This window comes from Myxine glutinosa, chromosome 3 (genome assembly GCF_964187855.1).
Source record: "Myxine glutinosa chromosome 3, kmMyxGlut1.1, whole genome shotgun sequence".
Classification (NCBI taxonomy): domain Eukaryota; kingdom Metazoa; phylum Chordata; class Myxini; order Myxiniformes; family Myxinidae; genus Myxine; species Myxine glutinosa.
The window spans coordinates 107444142-107454728 of NC_136263.1; the positions used below are offsets into that span (position 1 = coordinate 107444142).

General features: G+C 45.5%; 1 protein-coding gene across 1 annotated transcript in view; it reads left to right on the forward strand.

The window, feature by feature from the left end:
* Nucleotides 1-432: 432 nt before the first annotated feature.
* Nucleotides 433-10587, forward strand: part of ELP3 (elongator acetyltransferase complex subunit 3) — a 55079-nt gene continuing 44924 nt past the window's right edge. The window contains exons 1-6 of the mRNA XM_078774397.1: nucleotides 433-536; nucleotides 853-964; nucleotides 2888-3026; nucleotides 3174-3244; nucleotides 3849-3912; nucleotides 8193-8261. Of these exons, the coding sequence (XP_078630523.1) occupies nucleotides 8224-8261 (38 nt within the window). The 5' untranslated portion in view covers nucleotides 433-536; nucleotides 853-964; nucleotides 2888-3026; ... (1 more) ...; nucleotides 3849-3912; nucleotides 8193-8223. The remainder of the gene's footprint in view (nucleotides 537-852; nucleotides 965-2887; nucleotides 3027-3173; nucleotides 3245-3848; nucleotides 3913-8192; nucleotides 8262-10587) is intronic.

The window sequence follows — 10587 nt, forward strand, 5'->3', positions numbered from 1 at the left end:
TCAATGATACGAAATTATTTTCTGATTAGAATCTTTATTTCTCACAGATTTCATTTTAACCAATTTACTTTCTTCTCAATATCTATTTTCTTTCTATTAATCGAGTTTTACTTTTATACTGTGAGGATTGTGCAGTAACTGAAAGTCTGAAACAGATATGTCGGTGATTGTCATGGTCTTGACCACGGAGATCGATCAGGATTTTAACAGAGAAAAGGCAATGAGAGGTCACGTGACAACCAAGGAGCCGGCGCATGCGTGTTGAACACACATCGCTTTTATGGTGTATAACATATATTTATATAAGCTGGATTCGTTTCCCTTTTTCAAACTTTGATGACAGAGGTTATTTTTCATCTTTAGTAATTGCGCTTCACTCAGTCAGTCAAAGCATTAAGGAAACTTGATGAACGGAATTACATTCCATCCGTTGGTACTGTATTTACTACAGTGACAGGAAGTTAATTAAAACACGTTTGAGTTTGACGTACTGTACGAAGTGATACAGATACAAAACATGGTGAAGAAAAATAAAGGTAAGTACAGTACTGTATATTCATTAATTGCCGTTCATCTATGACTTGTCCCTCGTGTTCACAAATGTTCATGAGTCGGGACTACGAACCACTGAAGCATCCCTGCTTGCTAATTACCGCTTTGATTATAACTTTGTCTACAATAATGTATTTCTGAGCCTTTTTGCGTGTACTGTAATGAACATGGAGCTGCGTTCTCGGTAGGAAAGTATTTGATCATCGGGGAAGAAGAAGTTTCTTACAGGTGTATTGGGTAAAATATGAGGTGTGTGGGAATAATATGCTGGTGTTTCAGGCTGGGTTTGGATGTGTGCAGGACTGAGTGTTCCTGGGGAGAGTCAAGCCCAGCTCATGTTGATGAGTATCACAGACATAATCAAACAACTTATCAATGCACACGAGCAGAAGAAAGATGTGAATCTGAACAGGTGAAACTTTCATCATCCTCCACATGCATTGTATGTATACAAAATTACTCCTACTACTCCTTCTCCTCCTCTAATGTCCCCAATTATTCCCCGCTTGCGGTGTTGTTGGGGAAAGCTTTTGGCCCAAGTCTTTCACCACCAACTGGCCAGGCCCGACATTCAGCTGAAGGTTGCAGGAAATCGTCAACTCTTCGCTCGCCAATTCAACTCTTCGCAAAAGACACCGTTGTATCTATAATGCGAACAGATGAGACAATCATCTTAAGGTCCATCCTAAGGACTGCAAACTCGGTGTTGAATCGCCCTGTCTACAAACAACCTTTCCAATAGTTTACCGATCTGATAGTTTACCGTCGGGTTGGGAATCAAACCTGGACTATATAGCTCGAAGATAAGTTTCCTACCTGCAGTTGTGGCATTATTGCTTCTGGGTATTAAAGTGATATAAATATTTCATAGATCTTAAAAGTAGATCCTAAAAGTATTGTGAAGACAGACGGTGGCTTTCATATAATCTCGTATACCTGGGAAATTAACTTTTATAATAAAAATATATAGTGGTCGCAAAACCTGAAGGAGTTCCGTGATGGATGTTTGTCCAAACCAGCAGGCAGGTGAACTCCAAACTTGCGTTTCTTTTGCAGGAAAGCACGAGTTATGAACACAACACTCTGGTTGCAATGTACACACCTAGGTAAATGATGACTGACTCTTTTTTCCCCCTTCTTCCTCTTACACCCTGCTTTCTCATTATTCATGAAAGCCTCTTCCTCTAGAGCCTAGAATTTAGATGATTAGTGACAAGAAATCTATCGAACCCCGGCGATCTTTCAACACGGCTTAAAGTCTAACCACAACATTATAACTTGCGACCTTTTCACTCCACTTTTGGAATTAAAACATTTCACAGTTGTATATACTTGTGACTATATATCAAATGATCTGATCCACATTGAATCGGGCATACAAGTGTTAATATCACACTGTACCAATACATTGTCTAACAAACACTCCTAAAGGATTCAAAACAGAATAAATTTAGCTGCGGATTCTGGCATGGCGGCTCAAAGGCACGTACTTCCATTTAATGTCCCATCTGGGTTCTATTTCCAGCCTCACTATCAACTAATATTCTGGTGGTTCACAGGCAGTGCATTCTCATCGAAGTACTCCATCCTTCAGAAGGGATGTTAACCTCACAGCATTCGCTTGTGGACATTAAAATTACTATGGTTCATTACAAATGACTAAGACACTGTATGCTGGTACATGGCCGATAACTCCTCTGTTAGTTCAGGACTTTTGACAGTTCACTGCGATGAAGTAGCCACCTGCCTATGGTAAATTATCTATAAAAAAAAGTTCACGATCAATGCGACCAGCTAGACAAGTCATGGTATGTAGCAACAACAAATCTTGCTGCGATGTTGATAATCTCATTCTTTAGTGTGGAGGTGTTTTTTTAATAGATAGTTTAGGCTTGTGAGAGAGCTATTACACTGAACAGATAAGGACGTGATATGAAGTAAAAAGCAACAGTAGAGACGGGGGAGGGGGAGGGGGAGGGATGGGGCCATCTCTTTACATTAAATCATCATGTAACTGTTAAAAAATATTTTTCACGTGTAGTCACTCCTATGTTTAAAGTTTTGTGTAAATCGCTCAAACTGATGTGGAGAAACTAATTTAAAGGAAAATAAAGGTGAAAAAAGTGAGGGCCTTGGCCAATGTTTAACAACATAGTCAAGGATGGTTGTGGACGACTATTACTAGTGCTTATGTTTACAACAAAACATGTCACAATCTTTGCTGTTTTTCATGAACACAAAATGAAGGACTTGTTGATTAATGTATCTTGAAAGCATACATTTTTATTCAGCTTTTTCCCCAGTGGATGTGCTGTGAATGTTCTTTGTTGTGCAGCGTAAAGGCGAAGACTGCATCCAAGTACCGGCTGAGCAGCCAGCCCCGACTGGTGGACATTATAGCGGCTGTTCCACCACATTACCGCAAAGTACTGCTTCCAAAGCTGAAGGCAAAGCCAGTTCGCACAGCCAGTGGGGTGAGTTTTTCCAGTGCGTGGCTGTTGTAAAAAGTATTCTTTGATTTGTTCGGACTAAGCTCTTTCGCCCTGCGCTTCGACATCCACACACACTTTATCTCTCATCGATAATAAAGGATTTTCCCCATGGTATGCTCTTCCTCACAGATAGCGGTGGTCGCGGTTATGTGCAAGCCTCATCGGTGTCCTCATATCACGTTCACCGGAAACATCTGTGTGTAGGTTTTTCACACTTCTGCTGGCTGTTCGTTAAACGATTGGCATTTAAAGATAGACTTCACATAGATATAAACTTCATAGACATAAACCCTGGTGTTGGGCTAGCGGCTAGGGTGCCGGCTTAGGATCCTAGGATCCTGGGTTTGAATCCCGGTCGATCGCTGAATTAACGCCAGGGGGTTGACTCAGCCTGTCATCCTTCCGAGGTCGGCTAATTGAGTACCAGCTCACTGGTAATTCCCTGTTTGTCGTTAAAGGCGACAAAAAGGGTTGGAGTCAGGAAGGGCATCCGGCCGTAAAACATTGCTTCAAAAAGGGGACCGAAAAACAACAACAACCACGGCTCCCGAAAAAGGCCAACCCCCGCCTTGCGGGGAAAAATGGCCTCTAAAGGTGGTTATATATATTTTTTTTATTTAAAGATAGACTGTGTGAGGTTTAAAGGATGTGGCAAATGATCTCAGTAGTGGGTTAAAAGTTGTGCATTCTCCTCTCAGACTGTCATCTGATTTATTCTTAACTGCAGGGTGGTCAATTCCATGTGATGTAGCCTTGTTTTCAATCAACATTTTTGTCAAATCAGTATTTTCTCATATCCTGCAGCTACTGTCCTGGCGGTCCAGACTCGGATTTTGAATATTCAACACAGTCTTACACCGGTTATGAGGTAGGTTTATAATGTGTGTGGTGCCCAAATTGATTCAGTGTTGTGCATGAAAGGTCGTTACTTATCACGAACAAGGCACGTTGGTTTTCTTTTTCTACTTTTACTCGCAAGTTGCCCTTGCCCGCACGGGATTCTAAGCGGGATAGGGATGAAGGTGGCAGAAATGCAAATGGCGTCTTCTGTCATGGAGCTGGCAAGCTGGGAGCACTAATTCCCATTTATTGCCACATCTGATGTTATTTAAATACTCTAATGGTGGCGAGGTGCTCCATTTGAAACTGATATGTAGCTTTTTGATGCCTAGAACCCGTAATAAAAATTTGTATTGATGTCAAAGCCAGTGACCAATTGCAAATTAATAGTAGGATAAACTGAATTGAGGCTCATGGGAAAGTTGGATGACAATGGACGGATGATCAAACGATTGACCGAGGAGTGGAATGGAGTGAAGAGGAACAGACAGAGGAGAAACAGAGGAGAAAGCTCAAGACATCGCAGAATTTTGGGAGTTTCTCCAGAATGGGGTTTCTGGCAGAGCGTGTGTACCATGCAGCTACTTGGAGGGGTGGCGAGGAGGTGAGGGAGAAATGGAGCACTGAAAGGACAGTGGGTGCAAGTCCAGAAAGGAGACGAAATAACACAGAGAGACCACCAACCATGAGTGGGTTGTTGGATTTGCCTTGTTTTTAACGCTTCACTTCTTATTTTAATCCACCCGCCTATATTCTTCTCTCCTCCACCCATCCCTGGACCCTCATGCTTGGACACATTTTTCCAGAAGCCGATGGCCTGTTAACCTCCCCAAGAAACCCATAACCCTTTAGGCCCCTCTCCATTCTTTCCTCTTCCTCACTGAGAATGGAAATGTTTTGTGAGGGGTATGAACCGTCCACCGTCCACCAAACGGTGGACGTGGTGTTGTACCGTCGGTGTTGTTGTACCACCACGGTGTTGTACCGTGGTGTTGTACCGTCCACCAAACAGTGATGACTCCATCTACATCTCGCTGTCTGATAATATGGACCAACTTCTATCCACTCATCCCAACTCTCTCTTCCTCATATGTGGTGATTTCAATTGTCACCATGCCAGTTGGCTGGGTGTGGGTACCTCTCTCACCAGCCATGGCTCCTCAGCAAAGGACTTCTGCGACTCACTGGGACTGACACAATCTGTCAATTTCCCGACCCGGAATCTCAGTCAACGGAGCATCTTCTCTTCTGGACTTGGTTATGACTAACTTCCCTGAAAATGTCTGCTGCTCTTCTTCTGCTCCAATCAGCTCATCTGATCATGTGCTTGTTAAAGTGGACATCTCTCTGACCATTCTCAGGGAGCCTGCTCAGCGTCGACGAGTCTGGCATTTTACTCAGGCCAACTGGCACGGTCTTCAAGCAGCCATCAATCATCTGGACTGGTCTCCCATCTCTACCACCTCTGACATCAACTCATCCTGGGAATTCTTCCAAAGTAAATTGCTCTCTCTCATGCACAGATTTATCCCATCTCGTCTTCAGTTGTCATACCCTTCCTCCCGTCCATGGTACACGGAATCTTGTGGTGAGACTGTTGCCCAGAAACAACTTGCCTTCGTCTCCTGGAAAGCAAATCCAACGGAAGGAAATCTCATTTCCTTTCACAAAGCCCGAAACAAGTGTGTGTCCACCCTCAGGAGAGCCAGGAAACAATATCTCTCCGTTCTCAAGACAGAACTCTCTTATCTGTCTCCCTCTTCCAAATCCTGGTGGCATCTGGTCAAATCTGTTTCTGGTGTTTGTTACCCCTCCATCCCCTCCCTTACCTCAAACGGCTACACAGCTGACTCCGCACATGAAAAAGCTGAATACCTCAACTCTGTGTTTGCCTCTAAATCTTGTGTCCCAAACCCATCCCTCTCTGTACCCACCGTACCCAGTCGTACCCAGCTGCTCCTGGACTCAGTGTCCTTTCCTCCTAACAAGGTGGAAAAGTTTCTGTCAACCCTCGACTCTGATTCTGCAACTGGACCTGACGGCATCAGCCCACGGGTCCTAAAATCTTGTTCTTCTGCTCTTTCACTCCCTCTCTCTGTTCTCTTCACCCTCTCTTTTGCTCAAGGTCAACTGCCATCTGCTTGGAAATCTGCCAACATCACCGCTTTGCACAAAAAAGGTGCAAAAACAGATCCTAGCAACTACAGACCAATCAGCCTTCTCCCAATTATCAGCAAAGTCATGGAATCCATCATTGCTTCGGATATGAAATCTTTCCTCTTCTCCAATGGCTTGATCTCTGATCATCAATTTGGTTTCAGACCAGGTCACTCTACTCTGGACATGCTGCTTCTTCTGTCTCAACAATGGATGGAGGTCCTCAATGCCAAACACGAAATTAGAGCTGTCTCCCTTGACATATCACGTGCCTTCGATACGGTCTGGCACCCCGCTCTGCTCACCACACTCTCCTCCTTTGGTATCCATGGAAATCTCCATGCATGGCTGGCGGACTTCCTCTCTAGTCATAGTCAACGTGTGGCCCTGAATGGGTTTCTCTCATCTCCTCTTCCTGTTCAGGCTGGAGTTCCCCAATGCAGTGTTCTGGGCCCCGTGCTTTTTCTGGTCTTCATCAATGATCTCTCTGACTCTCTTGAAAATCCTCACTATCTCTTTGCTGATGACTCCACTCTCTGCCGCTCCATTCCTCATCCCTCAGATCGGCAGTCTGCAGCCTCCTCACTCTCTGCAGACCTGGACAAAATCACAGACTGGGCAAACAAGTGGAACATGTCTTTCAATCCTGACAAATCTCACACTCTTACGATGTCTCTCCGAAAAGACCGACTGGACAACCCTCCCATCTACTTTCTGAATAATCCTCTCCAAGAAGTTCTGTCACTCAAGCTTTTGGGTCTCACTATCTGCCATGATCTTTCCTGGGAAAACCACATTTCCAAGCTGGCCTCCAAAGCCAGTCGCCGACTGGGCATCCTCCGTCGTGCGAAGTCCTTCCTTGGCACACCTGAGCTCCTCACCACATACAAGGCTTTCATACGCAGCTCAATGGAGTACTGCTCTCCCCTCTGGGCTGGTGCTCCTGCCTCACACCTAGCTTGTCTTCACGCTGTTGAAACCAAAGCGTTCAGAATCATTGGAATCTCCAGCGATGACGCTATCTCCGAGGGCCTTTCACTTACACACCACAGGCAGGTTGGTGGTCTTTCCGTCTTCTACCGACTCCTCTCCGGCCTTGCTCCCCCAGCTCTCCCTGGGCTCTGTCCCCCAAATATTCCTACAGGTCGCACAAGATCTGCCTGCAATCCTCTTATGGTTAAACTGCCAAAATCAAGACTCTCTGCTCACCTTCACTCCTTCATCCCTCTTTTGTCCCACCTCTGGAACAAACTCCCTCACTCTCTTCAATCCCACTCCTCCCTCCAGGTCTTTAAAACGGCTGTTCACCACCATCTCTTATCTTCCCCAATCCAAAGCCTTGATCTTTTCTACCCCCGCTAATTTCACCCCAAATCCACTTTTTGAGGTGGCGACTTCTTTCCTGGAAGTCCTTGGTGTCCTTGCGTTTTATACCTATCCTGCCCCACCCCAGGCCCTCTCCCTCCCACACATCTCCCGATGTCCCTGCTCTTAAATGTTGTGTTTGTGTGCTTCCTCCCCTTCTCTCCCCATCTTGTCGACCGCTCCCCTTTTTATATACTTTGTTTGATAAATGTTAGCTCTTTCACGAGCCTCGACTCTGTATACAAAAAAAAAAAAAAAAGATCGTGAGGTGACGGTGTTCTGCAATGTTAAAGAATGGATAGAAGAGCATGAGACAATAAACTTGGGGAGATGGTTCTACAGATTGGGGAAGAGGAAGATGAATGAATGGAGGTGGGCATGAAGGGTAATGGGTTTCTTTGGAGGAGAGGGTCGGTTAACAAGTTATGGGCTTCTGGAAGAATGTGTACAACCATGAGGGTCTGGTGGTGGGTGGGTGGATTAAGAGAGGAAAATAAGAGGGTTAAGACCAGAAGAAAAGCGTTAAAAGACGGCAAAGCCAACAACCCACTAATGGTGGAAGAAGAGCAAACGTTCTCTTACTACTCCTTTTTTTCCTTCTCATGAATAGGTTCCTTACCTGGATTTTAACTCATCACAGTACAATAGAATAAGGTTATGCAATGACAATAATATACTATGATTGATTGAATGTAGGTGAGTTATCTTCGGAACTATTTAACACCATATGTTTAATGCCAATTACGTTATGAGTCGTTATTTGCGTGGTTGATTTGATTTTTCCAGCCCACTTCCATGAGAGCAATTCGTGCACGCTATGATCCCTACCTGCAAACTCGCCACCGCTTGGAGCAGGTGGGTACGGCTGTTGGTGCGATGCATTCGCGCACAGCATAGCAATACAACAACAACATGCATTTTAAGGCCATTTTCCCTGCTAGAGCGGTGGCGAGTGGCGAGTTTGCGGTCCTCATGACAATCTTCTCCATTTTGCCCTGTTTTCTGCATCTCTCCTTGTTAACCCCCTTGCCCACATTTCTTCTTCCACCATCTTTAGCCAAGTCTTTCTCGGTCTTCCCCGTCCTCTACTTCCTTCTACATTAATTTCCATCACTCTTCTCAACCAGTCACTTTCATCCTTCCTCAACACATGACCAAACCATCTCAACCTGTTCCTCTTCACAGCATCAATCACAGGCAATATTCCCATCATCTTTCGCAATTCATCATTTGTCTTCCTCTCTCTCAACGATACTCTGCACATCCATCGAACCATTCGCATTTCCACCCTTTCCAGCCTTCGTTGCTGCTCTACGTTCATTACCCATGTCTCGCTCCCATAAATCATAACACTTCTCACACATGCAGCATACACCTTTCCCTTCAGCTTCAGCGACACTCTCCTCCTCATCAGCACGCCACTCAGTTCCCGAAACTTCTTCCATGCACATCTCACTCGAGCAACCGTTGCCGAGTCTGATCCACCTTCTCCATTCAGCATGTCTCCGAGGTAGCAAAATGTTTTCACACCTTCCAGCTTCACGCCGTCTCCAAGATCCAACTCAACATTTCCTCCATCTGCAGCTCCCTCTGTGCACACCTTACATTTGAATGTAGCTGCCACACTTTTTTTTTTCTTCTTTTTTTTGTATACAAGATCGAGGCTCGTGAAAGAGCGAACATTAATCACACAGAAAGATAAACAGACACACAAAACAAATAACATCGGGAGCGGTAGACAAGATGGGGAGAGAGGGGGAAGGACACAAACACAACATTTGAGAGCAGGGACCGAGAGACATGGAGACATCGAGAGAACTGTGGGAGGGAGAGGGCTTTGGGGGGGAGGCATGGGAAGGGGGGGGGGGGGGGTGGGAGAGGTATAAAACATATGGACACTGCCAAGACTTCCAGGAAAGAAGTTGGAATTTCAAACAAGGTGGATCTGGGGTGAATTAGTGGGGGTAGAAAAGATCAAGGTTTTGGATGGGGGAAGATAAGAGATGGTGGTGAACAGCTGTTTTGAAGACCTGGAGGGAGGAGTGTGATTGAAGTGAGTGTGGGAGTTTGTTCCAGAGGCGGGAGAAAAGAGGAATGAAAGAGTGAAGGTGAGCAGAGAGGCGAGATTTCGGCAGTTTAACCATCAGAGGGTGGCTGGCAGATCTTGTGCGACCTGTAGGAATATTTGGGGGACAGAGCACAGAGAGAGCTGGGGGAGCAAGGCCGGAGAGGAGTCGGTAGAACTGGTAAATGACCCTCTCAGACCACTACATTTTTGATGAACCCACTCAGCGCACATTGTACATTGAATGGAGTTCACTCCGACACCCTTACTGCACACAGCACACGGCCACTTCCCAGTTCTTTCCACCTCACCACATGCTTTACCACTTGCCATCACCTTCGTCTTTCCGATATTCACCTTCAGACCTTTTGTCTGCATACATTCCTTCCACTTGTTCATCTTTTCCTTCAGTCCATCCATACTTTCCGCAATCAACACCAGATCATCTGCATACAACTCCCACGGTAAACCCTCCTTTACGTTCTGAGCCAGCATCTCCATCACAGCTACAAATAGTAGTGGACTTAGTACCGACCCCTGATGCACTCCCACCTTCACCTCAAACTCACCACTGTTCCCGTCCTTCGTCCTTACAGCTGTGCGCGCTCTTTTGTACATTGCCATCACTACTCTGATCAACCCTTCCTCCACTCCTCACTTCCTCAATGCCCATGTCAATACTTTGCGTGGAACCCTATCGAATGCTTTCTCCAGATCAACAAACCCAAAAAACAACTTCTTCCTCTTCTCCATGTACTTCTCCTGCAACTGCCTCACAATGAAAAGCGCATCTGTCGTTCCTCTTCCTGGCATAAATCCAAACTGCATTTCGTCGATCTTCACTTTCTTCCTTATCCTCCTCTCCAACACCCTTTCCAATACCTTCATTCCATGCTCCAATAACATTATCGCTCGGTACGAGCCACACTCCAGAGAGTCACCTTTCCCCTTGAAAAGAGGGACGAGGGTACTCAGTTCCCAATCCACTGGAATGCGGCCTTCTTTCACCACCAGATTACAGATCTCTGTCATTCTCTTCACACCCCAACTTCCTGCTGCCTTCAACATATCTCCCACAACTCCCGTCGGCCCTCCCGCTTTTCCACTCTTCATTGC